Below are 27532 nucleotides of genomic sequence, written 5' to 3'. Positions count from 1 at the left end.
CTCAGTAGTCTTTCCTGTACCTTGGCCCCTCCCAAACCAAACACCAAGTTCTGGCTCCCACACATCTGATCTCATAGGAATTTGGGCATTGGAATAATTTCCCTCCCCCTCACTGCCAGTGCACACAAATGATTTCTAATCCAATGTTTACTCTGTTCTTGAGGTCCCCTCCTCCCATTAGTCCCTCAGTGGAACCAGGACACCTTCTCCGTTTTCTCCTTCTTTGCCCTGCTTCCACAGTCCATCGTGCAAATATATCCTGTTCAATACAGACTGAAGTTTCTGTCACTCAGAACAGAGTGATCCATAAACCTGGAAAAGAAAGAGAGGGTCTCAGATTCAGCCAGGCCAGGCTGGTGTGTGTGTGGTTGTGTCCTTAAACATAGCTCCCAAGACTGGCTTAGGGCAGAAAGGGCAGGGGCAGTAATGAGGAAGTAGGGCTGCTGCCTATGAATGGTGGTTGGAGGGTGGGAGACAGCAATGAAGGGAGTGGAAACATCCCTGGACCTCACAGGAGAGCTATAGATACTTGTCTTGTGCTTGCTCCAGAAGTCCTATCCACAAGATGAAATACACAGACATAAACAGATCTTTAACTTCTTTGAATGCCACCACTGCCCAGATTCTGGGGCCAGCTTTTCCTGGTAAGATCCAAACTTTGTCTTCTATTCCCTAACTCTTTAGTAGAGTGAAGCAGTCTCTAAGGATGGAGTACTTCCCTTTGCCTCCCCACCCTTACCCATCCCAGCCCAACCTGGTCATTGGGCTTTTAACGAGGCAGTGGCGGGGGCTCCGGATCCATGGCATGGTTTCTTCTGGGCGCACTCCTGGATCATGGGACCGCCAGAAGCTGAAGTTCTGAGCATCAGTCAAGGGGACTCTGAAGACCTGATTGGGGACTGAATGTTGGGGAAGGGCAAGTTATCCAATTTTTTCAAGTTCTTTGCTCCCCCATGGCAGTATAAGCCCAGCCTAGCAACTGGGCCTGACCAGGTGCTGAAGAAGTCCTGGGAATCTGGTCACCACACCCATCTTCATTTCCGGATTCCAGCATCTAATACCCTTCATGGTCAGTTGAATCAGTCTTGGTTCTTCCTGCTGTTACTAAGCCCATCTCCAAGAGAGCTTTCCCAAGTGCTAAGATGGTGGAAAAACAAGTGGCCAACCCCTTAGGGAAATGTGCAAGATGGGTCTACTGGCTCTTCCCCCTTGCTCTCAGGCTTAATCATTCTCATTCCCTTCCCTCCTCTCTGAAAAAAATTGCTTCCTTTTCTCATTCCAGGTAATTCTCTGAAACTCAGCAATGAGTACCTCATACTTAGGTACTGCTAATAGAGTCACTTATCAAGTGTCTATTATGTTCTAAATGTATTAGGTGTTCTTAAGATTTTGAATAGTGTATCAGACTTTCCTAGGTTTTTTTGTATTTTTATTCTTTACTTGGATAAATCTAATTATACCACTGTATAAAATTTGTATATTCTTTAAGCTTAATTATAGCCTAATATCCTGGCTATATAGTCTTTATAATCATTATTTAAAAAAAAAATCCCTAATATACCATTTGAGTAGATGTTACATGTTTTACTTAGTTGTTTTCCTCTTGATTACTAGTAAGCTCTTAAAAAGAATTTGCTATTAGGAATAACTCTTAGATACTCCTCTTCACACATATGTCTCTTTAAATTTCTGAAAGTATCTTAGTTTTCTGAGTTAAACTTTAATTTTTAGATAACTATGGATTCATATATAGTTGTAAGAAATGATAACATAAGATCCTGTGTACCCTTTACTCAGTTTCTCCCAATGGGAAAGGTAATTGGCCTTTTATAGTCATGTTCTCCCACCCCTTCATTGGCAATCAATAATGTGTTCTTCATTTCTATAATTTTGTCATGTGAAGAATGTTATATAAATGACATTGGGGGGACTGGCTTTCTTTACATGGCATAACTCTTTGAAGATTCCTAGTTCTCACATGTATCAGTAGTTTGTCCTAGAATCTTTTTTAAATGTACATTTTCTCTAACTTTTATAACAATGCTAGAGTATGATTCCCATTTTCACATGGTTCAGTGAGGTTAAGTGGTTAAAGGAACTTGCCCAAGGTCACACAACCTGTTTGGAGTTTAAACTCCATTCAAATTCCAAAGCTAGTGCTTGGTCTACCACTACTCACAGGCATAGCATATAATATAAAAAGTACTGTCTTATCTCATTTTGTTGTGATCCTCACAGTTCCATAAGTTCGGTAGAGCAGGCATTTTTTTCCCCCTTTTTTTCCTTAACAAATGAGCAAGCGTAAGTGACTACCCAAGGTGAGACACTTAAAACTAGGACTCAAATATGGGGCTTCAGCTTCCAGTCTGATTCAATTTTTGTTTTATCTTGCTTACCCCATTCAAGTCTACTTTCTCCCTCCTTTTCTCAGCCCCCCTTCTTGGCTATTTTTTTTTCCCCTTGCCCTAAAATCATGCCCCACCACAGCCCAGCCATTCTTTATGAACTCAGGCATATCTGTTCTGCCCCTAGCATAGTGCCCACTCCAAGATACTTACATGTCTTTAACAACACCTTCTTTATAGCTTCATGATACCTTGTGTGGCTATTCTGGTGTACGGAATAATTCCCATCTTCTGAGATAATACGGGGAAGCCTAGTGGGCACTGGTTCCTTCTGGTCTGAAACAAGAAGCAGACTTGTTATAAATACTTACAAAGTGGGGCTCTTTGGTTTTCTGAGTCTCTGGTCTCCATACCAACCAGGCACATGGCAGGGGTCTCTCCTAGCCAGTCAAATCTGATCTCAGATCTCAGAAGTCAATTCACAATGCCTGTGTCAGAAGGGAGGGAGAGGGAACCGATCACAAGACATCCCTCACCCTTCTCTTGCTTCTCTTCAACTCCTGGGTTTTGAATGGCTTCCTGCTGGAATCAGGATATTGACAGACCCTTAGGGTTAGTGCAGGTGAAAAAGGCCCCTTATCTGGATGGACACCTATTTCCTGGGATTGGCATATTTGAAGAGCTTTAACTGGTCTAATAGGGAAAGTTATGTTTGAGCTAAGTCTTGGAGGATAAGAAGGAGTCCATGGGACATAGTGGTATCAAGAAGAGCATTCCAGGCAGCAGGATAGCAAGTGTGTAGAAGATAGAAGTATGAGAGAGGTTTCAGCTTGCTATTGATTTAGAGCCTGATTTGTGCTTGGCAAAATGGAGAGGGGCAGGGAAGGGGCTAGAAAAGTGGTAGAGAGTAGGGTAGGGTAAGGTAAGGTATGGTAGAGTAGGGCAGTATATATTTTATGTTTTTATTTTATTTTTGAGAGAGACAGTGCGAGCGGGGAGGGACAGAGAGCAGGAGACAGAATCTGAAGCAGGCTCCAGGCTCTGAGCTGTCAGCACAGAGACAGACGCAGGGCTTGAACAGACGGACTGCAAGATCATGACCTGAGCCGAAGTTAGACACCCAAGTGACTGAGCCACCGAGACGCCCCTAGAGTAGGGCAGTATAGACCTAGCATTCTTATGGGGGGTTAGGAATCCTCTCTGAGGCAAAACTGGAATCGCACTATGGAGGCTGAAAAGACCAGAACTTCCTTACCCAGGTCTAAATGTTTGTGTCTCCCCTAAACTCCTATATCAAAAACCTAATTCCCAAGGTGATAGTATTTGTAAGTGGGGTCTTTAGGAGGTGATTAGGTCATAAGGGTAGAGCCCTTAAGAATGGAATTGGTGCCCTTCTAAAAAAGACCTCAGAGAGGTCTCCCCTTCCACCACATGAGGGCACAATGAGAAGGCTGCAACCTGAAAGAAGGCCCTCTTCCTGACCAGGCTGGCACAGTGCTCTTGCACTTCCAGCCTCCAAAACTGTGAGAAATACATTTCTGTTATTGATAAGCTACCCAGTCTATGGCGTTCTGTGATAGCAGCCCAGATGGACTAAGGTGCAGCCTCTCTTGCAGCTAGGGCATAGGCAAAGAGTTTTAGCTAGGCCAAACACATCTGCCTCAGATTCGGAATCAAAGATGAGGCTGCAAAGAAGCAGGGGCTGTGTAAAGTCTTTTTCTACTAATGGGAAGTTGCAGCAGCGAAGCTACCTCTTCTTTCTAGCAGCAGCATCCAGAGCCCAGTGTCCTTGATGTCTGCGGTGTCTGCTACAGTACTGAATGCAGCAGTGTCTATGCCAGCCAGGTCTGCAGCATGATTCTGAACATTCTTTCTGGTTATTAGCCACCAAACCTGGTTCTCTGTTCCTTTTACAGCTCTATGCACTTACCGATATTCTTTTTAAAGAAATTACTTTATTGTAAAATTGATGTAAAAGTAGTTGTATATATTTAATATGTATAACTGAATGAGTTTGGAGGTAAGTAGACACCTGTGAAACCATCGCTGCAATCTATGCCGTAAACCTTATCCATCCCCTCCAAAAATTCCCTCCTGCCCTCTTTATTGTAATTTATTTTGTGATAAGAACATTTAACAGGAGATCTATGCTTTTAGGAAAATTTTAGTATATAATACAGTATTAACTGTAGGTTCTATCTGTACAGATCTCTAGGACTTACCTTTTTTAAATAACATCTTTTTTTTTAATGTTTATTTATTTTGTGTATGTGTGAGAGAGAAAACATCCCAAGCAGGTTCTACACTCAGTGCTGAGCCCGATCTCACCATCGAGATCATGACCTGAGCCGAAATCATGAGTTGGATACTCAACTGACTGAGCCACCCAGGTGCCCTTAGGACTTATATAACTGAGACTTTGCACCCTTTGACTACTACCCCTCCACTTATCCCTACCCCCAGCCTCTGGCAACCACCATTCTAGTCTCTGCATCTGTAAGTTTGATTATTTTGGATTTTTCACGTAAGTGATATCATATAGTATTTGTCCCTTGTTGGCTTATTTCACCTAGCATGTCTTCCAGGTTCACCCATGTTGTTGCAAATGGCAGGACTTCCTTCCTTTTAAAGGCTGAATAATATTCGTGCGCCCGTGTGTGTGTGTGTGTGTGTGTGTGTGTGTGATCATATTTTCTTTATCCATTTGTGTATTGATGGACATTTATGTTGCTTCCATGTCTTGGTTATTGTGAATGATGCTGTAATGAACATCAAAGTGCAGATATCTCTTTGAGACCATAATTTCAATTCCTTTGGGTATATACCCAGAAATAGGATTTACTTTTACTTTTTTAAGGAACCTCTGTACTGTTTTCCACGCACTGCACCAATTTACATTCCCATGAACAGTATACAAAGGTTCCCCCCCTTTTCTCCACATCCTCACCAACATGTTATTTCTTTTTAAAAGTTTACTTATTTAGAGAGAGAGAGCAGGGAAGGCGCAGAGAGAGGGGGAGAGAGAATCCCAAGCAGGATCCACATTGTCAGCATGGAGCCCGGTGTGGGGCTAGAACTCACAAATCAAAATCAAGAGTCAGATGCTTAACCAACTGAGCCACCCAGGCACCACCCGCCCCCCTTTTGAAATAACAGCCACTTTTACAGGTGTGAGGTGATATATCATTGTAATTTTTTAAAATGTTTATTTATTTTTGAGAGAGAGAGGAGAGAGAACAGGGAGGGGCAGAGAGAGGAGACACAAAATCCAAAGCAGGCTCCAGGCTCTGAGCTGTCAGCACAGAGCCTGATGTGGGGTTTAAACCCACAAACCACGAGATCATGACCTGAGCCAAAGTCAGACACTTAAACCGACTGAGCCACTATGCACCCCTCATTGTAATTTTAATTTGCAATTCTCTAAAGATTAGTGATGTTGAGTATCTTTTCATATACCTGTTGGCTATACATGTGTCTTCTTTGGATAAATGTCTACTCCAATCTTATGTCAGTTTTTTAATCAGATTTTTTTTTCTATTGAGTTACAGGAATTTACTTTGAATATTAATCCTTTATCAAATATACAGTTTACAATGGTCTCCTCTCATTCTGTGGGCTGCCTTTTCGTTTTGTTGATTGTTTCCTTTGCTGTGCAGAAGCTTTTTGATATTATCCCACCAATATTTTTTTTAATAAATTCATGTTCTGCTTAAATAGGCTAGATTTGGCTTGCATCTCAGACTCCTGAGCTTGTCAGGAACTGGAAGCCATTCTCTCCAGAAATTGTTGTGATCGCTGACTCACCTCTGGTACAGAGTGGGGATGCTACCTGTCTTCTGGAGTTTTTCCCTGGCTCCTGCTTTCCCCTTCATTCTGGCTTGACCCCATTCATTCGTTTCTGTCCTTCCTCCTCAACTTTTGCTCTCTGGTGGAAATCTTCTTTCACATTCTCTCTCATACCACCAGAGTGATGCACTGTTTGAATCCCCTCTTTGCCAATTGAGGATTTGGACAGGTGACAGAATATTGAGTTCTGAATTCCAAGCCTGAATTGAGCCTGGGGGCTGATTTGTACTTCATCACAGATTACCACAATAAGGGGCCAGTTCCTGGAAATAGTGTCATTTGACTTTGGGCAAGGTGGGGGTGGCAGAATGTCTGTGGCCAAGTACATGTGGACTGAGGAGAAAGAGCAAGACCATATTCCTAGTGGGCAAAGGGACCTTGACTGAGAGTAATTATTGGTCTGGGTGCAGGTAATGGTAGGAGCTCTTTATCTGGTCCTGAGGTCTCTTACTGATTGTCCTTAAGGGTACAGCCAGGTCATGTTCTCTATTTAATCTCAGTTTTCAAGTAGCAGGCTCCCAGCTTTCCATATAAGTGGTTACTGTGTGTTTGGAGGTGTGCTGGACAGTATCTCTCATTTGGATGCCTTCCTCCTGAATCAAGCACCAGCTGGCATACTCTTTGGATGGGGTTTTTGGCAAACTGGAAGATATTTTTGGTAACCCATAATTTCCCCCAGCTGCCAACTTTTGGAAGCCACCTGGGCTGAAGGGTGGTGAGCTGTAGGTAAAAATCATGCCACAGCTACTGTGAATGGGCATGTTGAGGTAGAGGGAGGCAATGAGTTCTTATAAGCAAACTATACTGTGGCAGAGTAGATGAACCCATCATTTTGTTGGTAGTGTAACAGAGGTTCTTCATCCCCCCAGTTAATACTACGCTCCATATAGTTTTTGGTGGTACAAAAGGCCCTGATGGTTTCTTCTAGAACTGGGCCATAAATTGGGAGTTTCCATAAGACCACATCTTATACTTTGAATGTATCATGAAGGACATTGGGGTGGTGCAAAGGTACTTGGATGGATCCTCCACTTACCCAAATTATTGTTGCAGGTTTCTCAATACTACAGGCTGCATAGGGCCACTGTTATCCACTACTTTGCCTATTGCCCCCGGTTAGTTGGAACTAGGAGTGACTGGTCACAATGTTTTCAGGTTGAAGAATTTTTAGAATGGGTCTACCTCAATGGCTGCTAGAATTCTGACTTGTAGATTAGGATACTTGCTTGACCATTCCAGATGCTTAGTACATAGTGGTGATAATATCTAACACACATTACTTGCAAGTTGGTATTGCTGTAAGCACAGTAACAGCACCCTGACTAGAAATTCACAGATCAGTTTGAGAGAAAATGTTGTGGTATTTTACATAAAAAATGACTCCTATCTAGGATTTCCTATCAGATTCTGGGCATTAATACCTTGAAGTTGGCTGGAGCAATAACATAGACTGAAATTGGCTGAAGGCAGTTTGAAGTGTTTGGAAGACCATCTTGATTTATTGTCTTCATTGACACAAGAACATCGTCAGTGCATTGGGAGGAAGTAGACAGGAGCATAAGACCAGGGAACCGGGCACATTTTACATATGGGGGCAGTTCCTTTGCCTCCATGTCCAAAAAATATCTTCCTCAAAGTCGTGCATTTGTTCAGGATTCTGAACACAGGGGAAGTAGATGGGGTATGGGATAACAGACCTACTGCTGGCTGCAGACTGCTGATATAAAAGGGACTACATGGATCTTCTAGAGATGATAACAATAAACCAAATGAATAACAAATGTGCTCGGCACAACTATAAGAGGTAGGTACTATTATTATCTTATTTTACAAATGGGGGAAAAGAGTCCCGGAGAAGTTTACTAATTTGCCCAAGTTCACTAAATTAGCATATGGCAGAGACATGAATATAACTCAGTATTTTGGATCCAGAGCCCAGGCTGTTAACCACCACACTAACCTGTTCTTGAAATCATCTATTCAGGGCTTCCAGGCAAAACAAAGGACTAAGGGAAAACACAAACTGATAAAACTGGCCTCTTGTTGGGATCCCTTGTGTACAGCTCAGTGGGGGTCCTGTCAAAGGTATCTGCTCACCAGTGTTGAGTTGGGTGTGGCACATGATCTCATTATTTCATTCTAAAGGCAGATCCCCAGGGGCGCCTGGGTGGCTCAGTCGGTTGAGCGTCCGACTTCGGCTCAGGTCATGATCTCGCGGTCTGTGAGTTTGAGCCCCGCATCGGGCTCTGGGCTGACAGCTCAGGGCCTGGAGCCTGTTTCAGATTCTGTGTCTCCCTCTCTCTCTGACCCTCCCCGTTCATGCTCTGTCTCTCTCTGTCTCAAAAATAAATAAAAACATTAAAAAAAATAAAAAAAAAATAAAATAAAATAAAGGCAGATCCCTGCCTCCTTGAGCTCCACTGAAATGTGGAGTATCATTTCCTATGACCGGCATTGGGGAAGCAGAGGATTGAACCTGGTTGGCCACTCTGCAGTAGACTGGACCAGTGCCAGTGCAGAAAACCAGTGGGGAAAGGCTGCGGTCCCATAGAAAAAGTGGCCTATCTGCTGCTATACAGACATAGTCACCCACCTTGGAGGTGCCTCCTTCTTAGGCTTTGGCAGATTGTAGTTATGAGTAGCCTGAGTATCTTCTCTAGTTTCAGGTAGATAGGGGATGATGGTCTATAGCAGCTACAAGATGTATGGGTTGTTTCCAAGATACGTTTCCTTTTTATTATTTTTAAAAATCTTTTTCAGAGACAGTGCACACATGGTGGGGAGGTTGGGGGCAGGGGAGGAGCAGAGGGAGAGGGAAAGAAAATCTTAAGCAGGCTCCACACCCAGGCCCCGTGCGGAGCCTGACACGGGGCTCGCTCTCACAACTGTGAGATGATGACCTGAGGTGAAATCAAGAGTCAGACACTTAACTGACTGAGCCACCCATGTGCCTCCAAGCAACATTTCTCTAACTTCAGTAAATTTATACATTTCGAAAGGCAGAGGGGTTTATAGAGGCTTTGGGCAATTCATTCTTGGTTGAATTGTGCCATTCAAACTCCCATTTGAAAAGCCAGAACTACAGTGCCCTCTGCTGGAATCTAAGAATGGCATCCCCAGCTGTCTCCCAACAGGTGGGTCACCAAACAGGCAGTTGGGAAAGATCAGAAGACCTAGAAGACTGATCAAGAACATTCCAGCCAGGGTGGGGAAAATCATCTAATATCCTCTGACAGGATCCAGAAAATGAGAATGCAAGTGAGAAGTGCTCAGCTTTTACCATGCATTTGAGGCTTACTCTTTCTTTGAAGAGATTATTTAGACGGGAGCCCAGGTGGCTCAGTTGGTTAAGTGTCTGACTCTTGATTTTGGCTCAGGTCATGATCTCTCAGTTCATGGGTTCGAGCCCCACATTGGGCTTTGTACTGACAGCACGGAGCCTGCTTCGAATTGTCTCCCTCTCTCTCCGCCCCTCCCCCACTCAAGTTCTTTCTCTGTCTCCCAAAAATAAACATTAAAAAAAAAAAAAAAGAATTGGGAGAGCAGCTCTGAGTACTCAGTGAATTCCTCTGGGAAGAGGAATGATAAAAGCAGCAGTGGAGGAAGATGTGTGGAGCTTGTAGTCACTGTGTCTGGCTAGAGGGCAGTTGCTAAAGTCTGGCAGGGAACTGTCATTTGTCTCAAGACAAAAACAACAATAATCTCTTCCTACCACCACTCCCATCAACTTGCCTCTGAGACTCCTATCAGTGGGAAATGTCCTGAGTGTAGATTTGTGTTATGATGAGGTTTAGACTGACACTGGGTTTTCATGCAACAGGACAACGGAGTTGCCTCATCAAAGGGCCAAATAAAAGTTAATTCGTCTGAATTCAAGACAATGAAACTCTGGACTAAGAGGACTCCTCAGGTATGAAGCTTAGACAGGAGAGCAGAGTTCAAAGTAGGTGGTGAGACAGAGTCTGCAAAGCAAAGGGCAGATATAGGGTCATGCTCCCCAGGGAGGGGAGAACAGAGAAGGGAAAACTTAGGCATTCCAAGAGACCAGCACATAAGGTGAACAAATTCTGGAAGCTGGACCGAAACTGCAGGGGCCACCAGTATTAGGATCAGGAAGAATGAATCTGGGAGGGCAGGAATCTACTGATTGGTGGACATGTGAGTTCTGGTCACTGGTGAGGGGTGCTCTTGTGCGGATAGCTGTAACTGGAGGAAAAATCCTTTGAAGCCAGCCAGTAGTTTTTGCTTCTCAAGGAAACTTAATAGTTAAAAATATTGCTTTCCAGATACCCTATCCTGGCAAGTATGTCTCAAGAAGTAAACAAAGATATTTCGGTCATAGGAAAAGTATGTATTCCACATATATATACTAACATATATTACGGTTTCTAACTTTTCCTCCAGTCACCTATTGTACAGTTTTGTGTGCTAGGTCTTATGTGTATTACATACATTATTTCATTTCATTTAATCTGCACAACAGATCTATAAGGCATTATTATCTCCATTTACAGGCAAGGAAACTGAGGCACTCTGAATTTGCTTAGTGTGAGTTAGCCCCCTGAACATGAACAACCCTGGATACCTGATAAAACTGAGTTATGAAGTCAAAGATAGACCTAAGTATGCTCCCCACATCCCTTTGGTTTTTCTATTTTAGTTCTTTATCAAGAGGAAAAGAAAGGAAGGAGGCAGAGACTCACAGAATATTTGGTTACATGTGTTGACTCACCTCTATGAGTTTCCATTATGACTATAATAAGGAAAGCTTGAGTGGGCCCTTTTGAGTAGAATGTTAATACAGTCACACCTACAGGAGAAAAAAAAACCCTATCTTTCTTTAAAGAAAAATTGTGAATGACTTAAAAATATCCTTATAATAAGAGTATTAGAAGTTTTAATATTAATAGGTTCATTTTTATGGTTGCTGTTAAAGCCCTAGGTGATAGGCAAGGTTAAGAGTGTGGTTAATTTGAGCATGGAGAACAGGCTCAAGTGCTAGTGCAGGTGAACAGAAAAGGGTCAAGCCACTTGAGTGAATGTGTTGACATGGTGAAATCAGCTAGATAATCATTCTAAAGACAAGTGAGGATTACAAATCTGTCCTGCAAGATTGTTTGGATTGTGGAACTAAGGGGGAGCAGAGTCAGGAACTGTGGATTCTTGAATTAATGGACATATCAGTCGGGATTAGGAAGACTGAGGCAAGCAAGGTAGATGTAGGCTTGCTAACAGCCAAATACAATGTTGTGTCTTATCCATACTCTTCCTTCCCCTTCCTTGTTAATTCCCCAAACCAGTTTTTGAATAATAGAAACAAATGGGGCAAGTTCCCCATTATGGTGGTCTACAGGCTCAAACCTCTCCCAGCGGACCATATACTGCAAGCAGCCTCAGTAGTACCAGGAGTCAGAATGATCTGAGCCCTCTTGCACTCTTCTGTTGATGTGTTAAACAAGACGAGAGCTAAGAGAACAGCAACATGGTAAGTGGATATGAACATTGGTGACTAGATACAAGCAGTTTCAGTGGAATGATTGGGGCAAGAGCCTGACTGGCATGAGTTCAAGAGAATGGAGGGGCGTCTGAGTGGCTCAGTAGGTTAAGCATTGGACTTCAGCTCAGGTCATGATCTCATGGTTCGGGGGTTGAGCCCCGCATCGGGCTCTGTGCTGATAGCTTGGAAACTGCGCATGCTTCAGATTCTGTGTCTCCCTCTCTCTCTCTGCCCCTCCTCTGCTTGAGCTCTCTTTCTCTGTCTCAAAAATAAACAAACATTAAAAAAATTAGAAAAAATAAAAAAGAGAATGGAAGGAGAAGAAATGGAGTCAGCAAGACCAGACAACTCTCTTGAGGAATTTTTCTGTATAGGGAGCAGGGAAATAGGAAATATAGGGCTTTAAGATGGAAGAAATTGTAGCATGCATGTATGCAGATAGGAATGACCAGGGACAGAAAAATTGATGCAATCGAGTGCAAATAGTATTGGAGTAGTGTCCTTGAACAGGCAAAAAGATGGGCTCTGATGCACAAGTGGAGGGGTTGGTCTTAATAGGTGTGTGGACCGTTCATTCATTACAAGACAAATATGGACACAGAAGCATGTAGATGGATAGATGTGGTTTGTGTGAGGTTGTAAGAAATAATCTACTTGCTTCTGTTTTCGCAATGAAAACTGTGAAATAGAAAACAAGTCATTATCTGAAAGTGAAGCTAGAGGAGGAAGTGTTGGAAGTCTGAGGAAAGAGAAGGTATGAAGAGGCCTCCAGGAGACAGTACATGGAACAAGGAAATGTAGTCTGACTTCTGGGCAGCCATAAAGGCCCACTTGAGTTTAGTGATTATGAATTTAAAGTGAGGCCTATCAGCATGGTTGTTTTTCTCTAGCTGATGAGTACAAACTACTCTTTCTAGGAGTTGTGGTATAATCAGGGGTGGGAAGGAGGAGAGAATGGTGGAGAAAGAAATGGGAATAATATTTTCAGGGTCAAGGGAGGGTCTTTCCTTCCTTCCCCCCCACCCCCCTGCAAAAGGTTGCAGAATATTTGGATACTTATGGAAATGATTTATTTAGGAGGAGGAAAACTGAAGGAGAGGGAGATAATTTCAGGAGCAAAATCCTTGAGTAGGTGAGAGGGGATGAGATCCAGTGCACAAATGGAGTCATTTCACTCACTGTGCTAGAGGGAAGTTACAGATGCAGTGGAATGTTAGATGTGATGATGGAAAGTCTCTTCTGATTGCTTCTATTTTCTTAGTGAAACAAGGAGCAAAGACGTTATCAGCTCAGAATGAGGATGGGAGAGGGGTTTTAAAGACTTGAGGAGGAAGAGATGTGAAATAATTGCCTTGAGGAGTAGGGGAGTGACTAGAGAAATATAATAGGATTGTCAGGCAGTCCTGAGTGCCCATCTGAGGTTTGCGGTTACAGTACTAATCATTCTAGAAAGACTAAATGTCCTGGAGGAGAGCCAAATACATGAACCTTTGTCCTGATAGGTTTCCCTGGAGCTCAACACTCCAACTTCCTGGAGTTTCACAGCCTTATACTAAGCTCCTAGTCAGCCTAGTGTGCCCCAGACCTTGGCCACATGGGCCCACACTTCAGCTCTGAGACAGCTCAAAAGGCTTCAAGGAAATACTAGAAATAGAACGTATTTTCTACTAAATGGAATTTTAGGTAGAAATCTGAATGACATGGTTGAAGCCTGGCTTCAACCACGTTGCCTGAATGTCATTGTGGAAAGGGTAGTAGTGCCAGAAATATTGTTCTAAGTTTCTTTTTATTATGAGGTCATGAATGATGGGCAGAGTGCATAGATATTTCAGGATGTGCATGATTTATTAAAACGGCTTGTCAGAAGTGGGAGATGGGTTACAGGCTTCTGGCTGGGATGCAGTGAGAGCAGTCTGTGATCAAAGTGGGTGCAGGTGCTTTGCTATAGTTTTGGCCTTGAATTGCTTCTAGATTTTAAAATTTTCTATGAAGATAAAGCAAGGCTGGGTTGTTCTGATTCTTCAGGGTGTTGCTCAGACATTACCTCCTGGATTACTTTGTTTAATAAAGTGGGCCTCTCCAATAAATAAACTTTAAAAATAAAAGGGGCACCTGGGTGGCTCAGTCGGCTGAGCATCCTACTTCAGCTCAGGTCATGATCTCACAGTATGTGAGGTCGAGCCCCACATTGGGCTCCACGTTGACAGTGCAGAACCTGCTTGGGATTTTCTCTCTCTGCCCCCCTTCTCTGCCCCCTTCTCATGCTTTTTCTCTCTCTCAAAATAAATAAACTTATTCTCCATTTTGAGATCTGCAAACTCAGTTGCCTGTAAGAGCCAGACAGATGTTTATGAGTAAAGCAAATTGAGTAAGAAACCTGTCCCATCTAACAAGGCAGCTGCTATTTGCTCTGGCTGTTTGTGGTTACATGGGAATTTAAGGCCAGTGTGGCCAGTTCTAATTTTTTAAGAGGCAAGAATGTGGATTTTACATAAAATCTTTTATTTTATTTTCATTTATTTTTTTAAATGTTTATTTATTTTTGAGAGAGAGAGAGAATGCACACTCGAGTTGGGGAGGGGCAGAGAGAGAGGGAGACAGAGGATCCAAAGTGGGCTCTGCACTAAATACAGAGAACCAATATGGAGTTTGAACTCACAAACTGTGAAATCATAACCTGAATGGAAGTGGGAGCCACCCAGGCACCCCTTAATCTCCTAACTTTTAAATGTTGGTCCAAAATTTTTGAAGAAAAGAACAATGCAAGCTGAGCCTGGCCTCTAGTCAGCAGTTTATAACTTCTGATCTATTGCATTACCCTCCCCTTATTTCCTCCCTAGCACTTGTTATAATCTGTGAACATCTTGTTTATTTACTTATTGTCTATTAGTCACTGTTGTATTTCCAGTGTTTAACACAGTACTTGGCACAATCAGTTCCCAATAAATAAATATCTGATGTTAGATGAGAAGGGGAGTCTGGATTGGTGCTTTACTTGGGAGCTTTTTATATATTCTGAATATTATTATGTATATGAGTTATACACATGAGGATATGTATGTATATATGTATATATTCATATATACACACATCTTTGTATGGCCAATATTTTCTCTCAATCTTTCTTTTTAACTTTAATGTCTTTTGTTACACAATTTACAATTTTTTGTTTAGTACAAATTTTTGTCAATCTTCTTAGGCTTCTAGGCTTTATGTCCTATGAAAAAAGTTTTCCAAGACCATCCTAAGACTGTAAAAATATTATTTCCTCTAATGTTTCTATACTTTTGTTTTATAGATTTAGCTCTTTAATCCATCTGGAATTTATTTTTATGTATGATGTGATGTGGGAGGTCTTTATTATGCTTTCATTCTTAATTTACAAAGTGTGTTTTTTCAATGTTTATTTTTGAGAAAGAGAGAGAGAGAGAAGGTGCAGAGAAAAGGGGGACAGAGGATCCAAAGCAGGCTCTGTGTTGAGAGCCCAATGTGGGGCTCAAACTCAGGAACCGTGACATATGACCTGAGCCAAAGTCGGACATTTAACCAACTGAGCCACCCAGGCATCCCTACAAAAAGTTTTTTAAAAAATATCAAGGGGCACTTGGGTGGTTCAGTCCGTTGAGTGTCTGACTTCAGCTCAGGTCATGATCTCATAGCTCGTGAATTCAAGCCCTGCATTGGGCCTGTGTTGACAGCTCAGAGTCTGGAGCCTGCTTTGGATTCTGTGTCTCCCTCTCTTTGCCCATCCCTGCTCATGCTCTCTCTCTCTCTCTCAAAAGTAAACATTAAGCAAAAATTTAAAAATGTCAAATGCCTGGGGCACCTGGGTGGCTCAGGTCATGATCTTACAGTTTGCGGGTTTGACCCTGTGTCAGTCTCTGCACTGACAGTGCAGACCCTGGAGCTTCCTTCAGATTCTGTGTCTCCCTCTGTCCCTCCCCTGCTTGTGCTTTCTCTCCCTCTCTCTCAAAAATAAATAGACATTAAAAAAAAAATCTTAAAAAAATATATCAAATGCTTTGGCATGCCTGGGTGGCTCAGTTGGCTAAGTGGCCCACTCTTGATTTTGGCTTAGGTCATGATCTCATGCTGTGTGAGATCAGGTCTGTGTCTGGCTCTGCACTGACTGTGTGGAGCCTGCTTGGGATTCTCTCTCTCCCTCTCTCTGCCTTTCCCCTGCTTATGCACACACAGTACTCTCTCTCTCTCAAAATAAATAAACTTAAAAAAATATCAAATGCCTTTTTAGTTCCTAGTGAGATAGTTGTACATATCTTTTTAATTTGACATAGGTATGATATATCAATCTTTTTCAATATTAAGTCATCATTGTATTACTGGAATAAGCCCTACTTGGCGGTAGATGACTATCTTTAATACATTCTTGAATTTGATCTGTCAGTGGGATTTGTCCATTTATACTTACATTGGTCCATGGGTTCCTCTTTTGTACTATATTCTATAGTATGCTTTATATTATTTTATCAGTTTTGTGTTAGTGTGATAGAATAGTTTTCATTGCTTTTCGTGTTTTAAAAAATGGAATTATAACTTAAACTTTTGAAAAAACTTCCTATCAAAATTGCACTCACAGACTTTTCATGCAACTGTTTAGCAAGTTTTTCTCTTGTGATCATTGACTTAATATAGGTTTATACTTATTTATTTTATATTTGTCTTGTAATCCAAACATTTACCAAAAAAACTCACAAACTTTTCACTTTCTTGATGGCATCCTTTGAAGTACAACATTTTTTTTTCATTTTGATGAAATCCAATTTATCTATCTTTCTGTCACTTATGCTTTTGGTATCATATCTTAGAAACCACTGCCTAATCTAAGGTCATGAAGATTTTTCTTTCAACAGTTTGAAGTTTTACCTCTTATATTTATGTCTATGATCCATTTTGAGTTAACTTTTGTATATGGTGTGATGTGGAGTCCAATTTCATTCTCTTGCAAGTGAATTTCCAGTTTTTGCTGCATCATTTGTTGAAAAAATAATTCTTTTCCTATTAAATTGTCTTGGCATTCTTGTTGAAAGTCTATTGATCACAAGTGTAAGGGTTTATTTCTAGATCTCAATTCTATTCTATTGATCTATCTATATGTCAATCCTTATGGCAGTATCACATTGTCTTGATTAGTGTGGCTTTGTAGAAGATTTGAAATTGGGAAGTATGTTCTCCAACAATGTTATTTTTCAACGTTGCTTTGATTATTCCGAGTCCTATGAATTTCTATGTGAATTTCAGGGTACTTCGTCAGTTTTTGCTAGGAACCATCATCTTTGGCACAAGGAATTCTAAGAAGCTAAGCTACACCTGGAAAGGGAGCTCTAATCTATCCCTCTCCTACATGCTAGCTCAGCTCACATAGTGAATTTGGCAAACATTCAGGAATCTCCAATTTGGTCCAAGACAAAGTTATCTAAGTGTCTATTAGTAATTAATTCTTTAAGATTCCTTAATTTCTGGGGCACCTGAGTGACTCAGCTGGTTAAGCGTCCAACTTCAGCCCAGGTCATGAGCTCATGGTTTGTGAGTTCGAGCCCCTCAACAGGCTCTCTGCTCTCAGCACAGAGCCCACTTTGGATCCTGTCTCCCTCCCTCTCTGCCTCTCCCCCACTCAGGCTCTCTCTCTCTTAAAAATAAATAAACATTTTCTTCTTTTTTTTTTAATGTTTATTTATTTTGAGAGAGAGTGCACGAGTGAGGGAGGGTGAGAAGGGAAGGGGCAGAAAGAGAGGGGAAGAGAGTCCCAAGCAGGCTCCATACTGTCAGCTCAGAGACTGATGTGGGGCTTAATTTCACCAACCATGAGATCATTGACCTGAACCAAAATCAAGAATTGGACGCTTAATGGACTGAGCCATCCAGGTATCCCATAAGATCCTTCAATGTCTTGATTTTTTTTTCTTGAGGTATTTTAGAACATAAAATGTGAATAACTCAATATTATAAATAGTAGAAGATCCACTGAATAGGACTGCTAGGTAAATTAATGTTCTTCATTTCCTCTGAAAAACATTAAAAGATGCCTGCAACATTTCAGTTGCAGCTGAGAGCTACTCTTCAGCATATCTGCATACTTCTGCTCCCACAAATTAAACTGTATGGTTACTGGTTACCATGAGGCAGTAGTGTGGTCCGCCCCCCCCCACCCCCCCGCCAAACAATTTATGCTGGGTTATTTTGTAACTGCAATTTTACAGTTTTAAAAAATATTAAACTAATAGATTATGTGTTAAAAAAGAGTAGTGAATTATACAAAAAGTAAGTTGAATGTTTTAGAAAAACTCAAAACTTAACAAATTACTGTAAGCCTTGAGTTAAAATAGATTTGAGTTAGAAAATTACCATTTTGTAGCTATCACGAAATAGTATCACTCAGAACTGCCAATAGATACTAAAACTAGTGGATGGAAGTTTGATGAAGAATACGGTATTATGCGGAGTTTGGGTGGCTCAGTCCATTAAGTGTCTCACTCTTTATTTTGGCTCAGGTCATGATTTCATGGTTTGTGGGTTCAAGGCTTGTGTCAGGCTCTGTGCTGACAGTGTGGATGCAGCCTGCTTGGGATTTTCCTTCTCTCCCTCTCTCTCTACCCCTCCCCTGTTCACACTCTCTGTCTCTCAAAATAGATAAATAAAGTTTAAAAAAAAAAAAAACTTAAGAAAAAAAGAATAAGGTATTTACATTTTTTTTGAGTATCTTCCTGGAAAGTACTACAAATTATAAAACAAAAATAATAATGACAAATTACAACACAAAAATAATAACTTGACAGTGGAGAAAACTGGCAAACACCACCTTAATCAAAAGGTCAGTTAACATCACCTATAAAGGGCAAAATGACATTAGGGACCTCCTGATGTAACCTACTGAAGACATACTGTTGCTTATTCCTGCCAAAAATATTTATACCCAATCTAATCATGAGAAACATCAGCAAACTCACATTAAGGACAATTCTACAAAATATCTGTACTATTAAAAAAAATAAGTATCAATGTCATGACACACAAAGGAACTGAGCAATTGTTCCAGACTAAAGGGGACTAAAGAGGTATGCCAACTAAATGCAATGCTGATCCTTAATCAGATCTCTGAAGGAAAAATTTTTCTCTAAAGGACATTAATGGGACAACTGGAAAAACTGAAATATAGACTATAGATTAGATAATAGTATTGTATCAATGTTAAAATTTGCTGAGTTTAAAACCTATATTGTGGGTTGTTATCTAAGACAATAAAATACAAACTGAGGGGCGCCTGGGTGGCTCAGTCGGTTAAGCATCTGACTTCAGTTCAGGTCATGATCTCACTGTATGTGAGTTCAAGGCCCACATCAGGCTCTGTGCTGACAGCTCGAAGCCTGGAGCCTGCTTCATATTCTGTGTCTCCCTCTCTCTCTGCCCCTTCCCCACTTGTGCTCTGTCTCTCTCAAAAATAAATAAACATTAAAAAAGATTTAAAAAAATACAAACTGAGATGTCTGGGGATAAAGGAATATAATATGAGCAACTTATTCTCAACTAGCTAAGACAGAGAAAGAGAGGGAGAGGGAAAGAAAATGTGGCCAAATAAAATTGGCTAACTTGGATAAACAGTATAGGGAATTTGTACTAAACTTACAACTTTTATATCATTTTGAAATTATATCACCAAAGAAAGTTTTTAAAAAATAATTGACCATATAAGTTTATTTCCTTTCTCTCTCAAATTTGCTAAAATGACATCAAAATAACAACAACGGCATTAACCTTCAAGGGCAAAGAGAGAGTAAGGATAAAACAGCAGATGATACATTTCAGTGGAAATATCTTTTGGAAAATGGCAAGTGGACAGAGGGGTAGTAACTAACCTTTCAGAATGGGAACAGTTCTAACTTAAGTTTCTACAGTGGAGGATAGAACTAGAATTGGGCCGGGGTGCCTGGGTTGCTTAGTTGGTTGGACATCTGACTTGGTTTTGGCTCAGGTCATGATCTCAGTTTGTGAGTTTGAGCCCTGCATAGAGCTCTGAGCTGGCAGTGAGGAGCCTGTTTGAGATTCTCTCTCCCTCTCTCTTTCTGTCCCTTCCCTGCTCATGCTTGTTCTCTCTCTCGAAATAAACATTTAAAAATTAAAAAAAAAAAAAAAAAGAACTAGAATTGGGTCATTTCATCTGAGAGGTTCAAACTTTATAATGTAACAGCTACCACAGAAGGCAGGAGTAAAGAATAGGTCTGAGAACAGGAAGGTGGTAACTGAAACTTTGTCTACAGAGCATGCACCACAAGCAGAAAAACCACTTAGCCCAACAAGGAGATAGAAGATTTCTCTGCCCAGCAATCTCACTTCTGGGTATATATCCAAAGGAAATGAAAAAAGGATCTCAAAGAGTTATCTTCACTCTCATTTTCATTACAGCATTATTCACAGTAGCCAAGATGTGGATACCTAAGTGTCTGTCAGTGGATGAATGAATAAGGAAGATGTGGTGTGTGTGTATATATGTGTATGGTAGAATATTATTTAGCCATGAGAAAGAAGGAAATCCTGCCATTTGCAACAACAACACGGATAGATCCTGAGGGCATGATGCTAAGGTAAGTTGGACAGAGAAAGAAAAATACTATTATGATCTCATACATGGAATCTAAAAAAGCTGAACTCATAGAAACAGAGTAAAATAGTGGTTACCAAGGGCTGTGGGGTGGGGGAAAGAAATGTTGGTTGAAAGATACAAACTTCCAGTTTTAAGATGAATAAGTTCTGGGGATCTAATGTACAGCATAGTGATTATAGTTAATAATACTGTTTTATATGCTTGAAAGGTGCTAAGAGAGCAGATCTTAAACGTTCTTACCACAAAAAAGAAAGGTAATTATGTAATGAGATGGAGGTGTTAGCTAATATTATTGTAGTAATCACTTTGCAGTATATATAATCAAATCAACATGTTGTACACCTTAAATTTACACAATGTTATATGTCAATTACATCTCAATAAATTGGGAAAAAAAGACTTCTTTGGGGAAAGTGAATCTAAGAGGCACTGCACTCCTAGCCAGGATTCACTGTGAGGGATGGCATATGGTGGAAGACCAAAAATCTGATGATTAAGTGAAAATTCAGATCCTCATAAGTGTGATTCTCAATACTCCCTTCTCCTGTCCTGGTCCTAGCATTATACCCAAGCCCCAGAGAAACAATTATACGATTCTTCCTGGAAAAATTGTAGCTATCCAGAAGAAAGCTCACAGTGAAGGCCACAATAGACAATTCCCGCCCTAGGCTTTTAGTCAGCTTTTAGTTCCTCACTCTTAAATTATAATGGAGAGCCAAGGATCATGAATTGTTTGACAAGAGTCATCAATGAGAAAAAAAAGGTCATAGGAAAAATAACTCAGAGGAGATGGAGCTAATGCAGGGAACAGAATTTCGAATAAAGTATAATATCCATGAAGAAAAGAGAAAAGATATGCACAAGGAAAGCCAGATAACCAAAAATGGCCCTTGGAACTTAAATACAGTAACCAAGATAAAATGTTCTGATACAAAGGTGTGGTGTTTTCCACATATGTCCACAACTTCTTCACTATTTCTTCAAGAAGTAGAGCTTATTTCCCCTCCCCTTAAGCATGGGCTGCATTTAGTGACTTTCTTCTAACAAAAAGAATAAGGTGGAAGTGATAGTCACTTCTGAGACTAGGTCATAAAAAGGCATTGTGGCTTCCTTACTCTCTTGGATCACCTGCTCTGCAGTTACCTCCCACGTGAGAACACTGCAGCAGCTTATGGAGAGGCCCATGTGGTGAGAAACTGAGGTGTCTTGTCAACAGCCAGAGAGGAACTGAGGCCTATAGCCATCAGATGACTGCAGCCCCTGCTGACATCCTGTTTTCAACCACATGAGAAACCCTGAGCTAGAACTACCTAGCTAAGTTGCTCCTTGGATCCCTGAGTCACAGAAACAGTGAGGTAATAAATGTTTGTTAAGCCTCTGTTTTAGGATACTTTGTTACATAGAATAGATAATTAACACAGAAAGTTGGAAGATAAAGTTGGGGAATCTCCCAAGGAATGCATTTTTAAAAACCCAAAGAAAATAAAGAGAATGATTAGTGAGTTAGAGAATCAGCTCAGAAGGTTTTTTGTTTTAATTTTTTAAATTTACTTTTTGGGGGGGGGGGGGCAGAATCTTAAGCAGGCTCCAGGCTCAGCACAGAGCCCGAAGTGGGGCTCAATCCCATGACCCTGGGATCATGACCTGAGCCAAAATCATGAGTTAGATACTCAACCAACTGGGGCACCCAGGTGCCCCTCAGCTCAGAAGAATTTATAGTTGACAAATGGAAGTTCCAAAAAGAGGGAAGAGAGAAAACAGAGAATAAATTAATAAAAGACAGTTTCCTAGAAATGAAGGGCACAGGAGCACCTGGGTGGCTCAGTCGGTTAAGCATCCGACTTGGGCTCAGGTCATGATCTCGCGGTTTGTGGGTTCGAGCCCCACGTTGGGCTCTGTGCTGACACCTCAGAGCCTGGAGCCTGCTTCAGATTCTGTGTCTCCCCTTCTCTCTGCCCCTCCCCTATTTGTGCTCTGTCTCTCTCTGTTTCTCAATTATAAAGAAACATTAGAAAAATTTTTTAATAAAAAAATTAAAAGAAATGAAGGGCACAAATTTCCGGATTGAAAAGGTTCATGAAGTATCTACTGCAATGAATGAAAAAAGACCTACAGCAAATTGCATCATTATGAAATTTATTACTTTGCAGTCCTAGAAGTCAGAAGTCTGGGCAGGCTTGACTGGGTCCTCTGCTTAGTTTCACCAGGCCAAAATTAAGGTGTTGGCTGGGCTGGGGTCTTATGTGAGGCTCCAAAAAAGAATACACTTTCAGGCTCATTCAGGTTGTTGGCAGAATTCAGTTTCTTGTGGTTATAGGGCTCAGCCTTGCTGACTGTCAGCCAGACCACTCTCAGCTCCTAAATGCCACCCACATTCTTTGGCATGTGGCCCCCTCCATTTTCAAAACCAGCAATGATGTGTCAAATTCCGCTCGTGCTTCTAATCTCTGAATTCCTCTTTTGCTGGTAACTGGAGGAAACACTCTGCTTTGAAAGGGCTTGTATAATTAGGTTAGGCCCACTCAGATAATCTCCCTTTCTCCATATAAAGTAACAATCATGGAGTGTTATCCATCATATTCAGAGGTTCCACCCACACTCAAAGGGGAGGGGATTATACAAAGGTAAGATTCATTGAGGGTCATTCTGAGAATTTTGCCTACGGCAAACCTAAAACTGTGACATAACTATACCGGAAAAACCAGGATGGGAGAAGAGAAGCACGGGGTATATGGTATAAGAAAGCTAAATTCTCAACTATCATAACAGGAAAGCAATATATCATAGCCAAAAATGGATAAATCAATACATACCATAAAAGCATATTCTTTAAAAATAGGAAGGTTAAGTACCAAAGAAACAACTGGAAGAGTTCAAAATTTGTCTCTGGAGACTGGAGGTGAGAGGGTAGAGTAGGGGATTCTTATTTTTCATTGTAAACTTTTAGCACCATTACTTTTTTGTTTTAGTTTTTAATTTTTAGAGAGAGAGCATGCACAAGCAGGGGAGAGGGGCAGAGGGAGAGAGAAAGAATCTTAAGCAGGTTTACACTCAGTGCGGAATCCGATGCAGGGCTTGATCCACGACCCTGGGATCATGACCTGAGCTAAAATCAAGAGTTGGACGCTCAACTGACTGAGCCACCCAGGTGCCCCATAATATTACTCTGAAAAAGAATTACAAAGATAACTTTTAAGTATTTCTGATTACACATGAGGAAGATAACTAAAAGGTTTGAAGAATATCATAAAAATCATAAAATTTGCAAATGCCTGACTCCACTTTAAAAAGACCCAAATGAGGGGCACCTGAGTGGCTCAGTTGGTTAAGCGTCCAACTTCGGCTCAGGTCATGCATGATCTCACCGTTCGTGGGTTCAAGCCCTGCATCAGACTCTCTGCTGACAGCTCGGAGCCTAGAGCCTGCTTCAGATTCTGTGGCTCCCCCTTTCTCTGTTCCTCCCCTGCTCATGCTCTATCTCTCTCTTTTCTCAAATAGAAATAAAGGTTAAAAAAAAAAAAGAAAATTATAGATGATGCATTGCAGGGGCAAAGAAAGGCATGACAGTCATCAATGGACACAATTTCAAAGAAATGGAATTGGCACCATGTCAAAAAAATTGGTGAATCTACAGTTACACATATTAAGTGAAACTAAAATGTATAAGGTATGTATCTTTTCTTGATTTCCCAATCTACAATGTAATCTTTGACCAACTATTTGTCCAGAAGAGTCTACTGTACAACTGACCCTTGAACAACACAGGCTTAAACTGCATAGGTCCACTTATATGTGGATTTTTTTGTCATAAATATACTACAACAAAATATATACAAATATATTTTCTCTTATGATTTTCTTAACATTTCCTCTTTCCTACATTGACTATAAGAACACAGTATATAATAAATTTACAAAATATGTGTTAACTGGACAGTTTATGTTCTTGGTAAAGCTTCTGGTCAACAATAGGCTGTTAGTAGTTAAGTTTTGGGGGAGTCCAAAGTTAAATGCAGATTTTTTACTATGTGGGGGATCAGTGGCCCTAACCCCTACATTGTTCAAAGATCAACTGTAATTATATTCAACTTGTATTATATAGTATTTATTAATTGATCTAAGCTTGCTAGCTTGACATATATTGGCAGGTTTATACCAGGGATCTGTAGTTGGTGGTCAGGAGTTTATGGATTAGGTTAGCCACACTCCAGGGTTATATGGACCACAATTAGTTTAACGTGCCTCCTGGAAGGATGGAATCAGTGGTAACTAGTTACCTTGCCAAATGGTGACTTCACTAAATTCTTGTCACAGAACTGAAACATCCTAGTTTTCTATGGAGTAATAGGATGTGGATAGACTTATATCACTGGGTTTCATCAATAACTCCAGCAAAGTTTGAGTTTTAAGCACAGGAAACATCAAACTATTGTTTTGATATCTGCATATAAGAGACCACATAATAATGACTCTGTGCGTATGAGAGAGAGACAAAAAGAGAGAAAGAACCCACCCAGTTACTTTTCCCCATGCTTGCAGAACACCACTTTGAGGGTGGAGAACTGTAACTTTTTGGGAAGTTGCCCAGGGGCTATGAGAGAAGGTTATAAGGCATTGACTCCATTGAAGAGTTCCCAAATCAACAATTCTGGACATTAGCTGAGCAAAAAGTTACATTCAGCTCCAGTGAATGGTAGGCTTCTGGCAATCTTGAGAACCACCTGTTAGAGAACAGTGAGCCCACCTGCCATTCAAACTCAGGGTTTAGGAGTTAACAGATTTTCCTAGAAAGGCTGATCATCAATCATTTGTACAGTTGCCTGCTCACAGCAAAAGACCTGTATAATTTTCTGTAATTTTCTTTTGTTGTAGCATATTTGTAAAAAAAAATCCACATATGAGCAATATGTGTTTGACAATTTGGAATCAAATTTTGGCTCTATCACTGATCTTGGGTAAATAAGTTAATAACCTCTTTGGGCCTGTTTCCTTATTGATAAGAAGAGAATAGTAATACCTACCTCGCAGGCATGTTGAGAGAATTAAATGGAATCATGCATGAGGGTGTAAAATTGAGGGGGGAGGGGGAAACAACTTGTAGGGGTGACAAAGCTGATGTACAGTCTTACTTTTTTTAAAAAATTTTTAAATATTTATTTTTGAGAGAGAGAGAGAGAGAGAGATTGGGGGAGGGGCAGAGAGATGGGGACAGAGGATCCAAAGAAGGCTCTAAGCTGACAGCAGCAAGCCTGATGTGGGGCTCGAACTCATAACTATGAGATCATGACCTGAGATGAAGCTGGATACTCAACTAACTGAGCCACCCAGGCACTCCTGTCCAGTCTTCCTTCTAACCTTACATTTTAAGCCAACAATTTGGCTAAGCCTACAGCCTCTGATAGTCTGCCACTGGAATGAAAAATATTGGGTAAGCAGATGATATCAGAATACATCTCTATTACCCCATAGGGGACTTCAGTTTTATAAAGTGAAGTCTTTTTTTTCTGCCTAGCCTACGATGAAATTAATCAGAAATGAGACTCAGGCCTCTTTGGATTGATACCAGGTCTTATTTACTGGAGTTTAGGTAGCGAACTGGGTAGAAAAACCCTAGGCTTGGGGCTTAGTTCCCTTAATGGTGAGAAGTCCCATCTAGTAGGGGCAGGCAGGGTTGAAGCAGCCAGGAGAGGCCTATTTTTGGCCTGGAACAAAGAAAATTTATGGCTTAAGCCAAATGTGTTTCTCTGAGAGAGGGTGAGGAGCTCCTTATTTGGAGACAATGGCGGCCCCATGGCATAATGCTGGGACACAGCTGGGTGGAGGCCAGTGGGGGAGGGGTGGTGTAGGGGTATTAAGGAATTTCTAGAGTTCACCAGTGGGACCCTTTGTACAAACCATACCTGAAAGGTGGGTATGTAAAAACAGAGCTTTTCTGATATCATTAGAAAGAGGAAAGAGAGTGCCAATAGAGGCCTATACAGGATTAGTCTCTCTCAACCTTAACTTTGTGCTTTATACTTACCCCACCCCCTCCCTTCACCCCAATAAAACTTTGCTTTACTACCTGCCTACACTTAATTTCCTTCACATATGTTCTCCATTTTTCCTGAAATGCCCTGTCCCATCCATTTCTGTGCTTTTAAACAATTCATCTTTTAAGACCTTAACCAATTATCACATTTCCTCCAAAGCCTCCTCTAACTTCTTGTTTTAGAGATGATCAAATATCATTTATTAATTTATTTACCTACAAGTATTTATTAATTGTATTATGTATTCTTGCATAATACATAGTGTATTATGTATTAGGCATTACTAGGCATTGTGAAGATAATACAATTGGGTATTTACTCACTGCCTATTAAAAATCCTTCAATGGTTCCCTATAAAGTTAAAATTCTTAGCATGGCTAACAGCATCCTCCATTTTCTGGCCCCTGACAAGTTTTGAAGGCTTACTTCTCAGCACTTGTCTTCTTTACACTTTATCTATACCCAAGGAGTTCACTTAGTATGGCTCTCTCTCAAGTCTCTGTTCCTTTGTGCAATATTCCCTTCTTGTCTACTTGGTGACCTCCAATCATCTCTTAACTCTTAGTTCTGGGAGCATTTCCTGTGTGAAGTATTCTCTAAAGGATTCTCTTGTGCTCATTCAAATCCAATAGTATCAGGTACTTCCTCTTTTGTAGTTCCAAAGCATTCTATATTTAATTTATTCATACACTATATTGCAAATTTTTTGTTTGCATATTTATCTTTATCCAGCAGCCACTTTATGGCAGAGACCTCCTATCCATCTTTGTTACCCCAGGCACCAATATAAAGCCTGGCACAAAACTGTACTTAGTAAATGTTAACTAAATGAACAAATGAGTGAGAATACATTTATTCTGTTGAACAAACTGAATGTCTCAACATGGATATTAAATGACAGAAGAGGGAAGCTGAATGGATAATCTCGCTACTCCATAATTTTAACTATAGAGTAATTGTTAATTGTGGGGGATAAAGCTCTAACTCAAGGTAGAAAAAGAAACGGCTTAGAAGAAGCTCTTCTATATCTACCACCAGCTCTTCTCCTCTACCCTGTATTCCCCTTACTTGTTTCTTTAGTTGCGTCCCTTTTCTTGTTCCAAAAGGAATTTTGATATCCCAATAGATATAAGTTGAAGAAGGCCATCTTAGCTCCTCCCTGTCCTCTTCTGGAATGTCCAGGCTGGAGCACTGG

The 27532-nt window shown here is 40.8% G+C and overlaps 1 protein-coding gene across 2 annotated transcripts; it reads right to left on the bottom strand.

Annotated features, from left to right (window-relative positions):
- Positions 1–129: 129 nt before the first annotated feature.
- TEX49 (testis expressed 49) lies at positions 130–27532 on the bottom strand. Of its 2 annotated transcripts, XM_042946388.1 has the most exons (5): positions 27406–27532; positions 10924–11001; positions 2559–2681; positions 755–899; positions 130–312 (listed from the first exon to the last, which is right to left on the bottom strand). In XM_042946388.1, the coding sequence occupies exons 1-5, from the start codon at positions 27482–27484 to the stop codon at positions 264–266; spliced, it is 474 nt and encodes a 157-aa protein (XP_042802322.1). In that variant the 5' UTR covers positions 27485–27532; the 3' UTR covers positions 130–263. The 2 variants fall into 2 exon arrangements, with proteins under 2 accessions (XP_042802322.1, XP_042802323.1); XM_042946389.1 differs by lacking the exon at positions 10924–11001 and having other exon boundaries at positions 27406–27530.

Source organism: Panthera leo, chromosome B4 (genome assembly GCF_018350215.1).
Source record: "Panthera leo isolate Ple1 chromosome B4, P.leo_Ple1_pat1.1, whole genome shotgun sequence".
Lineage (NCBI taxonomy): Eukaryota > Metazoa > Chordata > Mammalia > Carnivora > Felidae > Panthera > Panthera leo.
The sequence above is the reverse complement of the archived record's forward strand: the minus strand, read 5'-3'. Positions and strand labels throughout refer to the sequence as shown.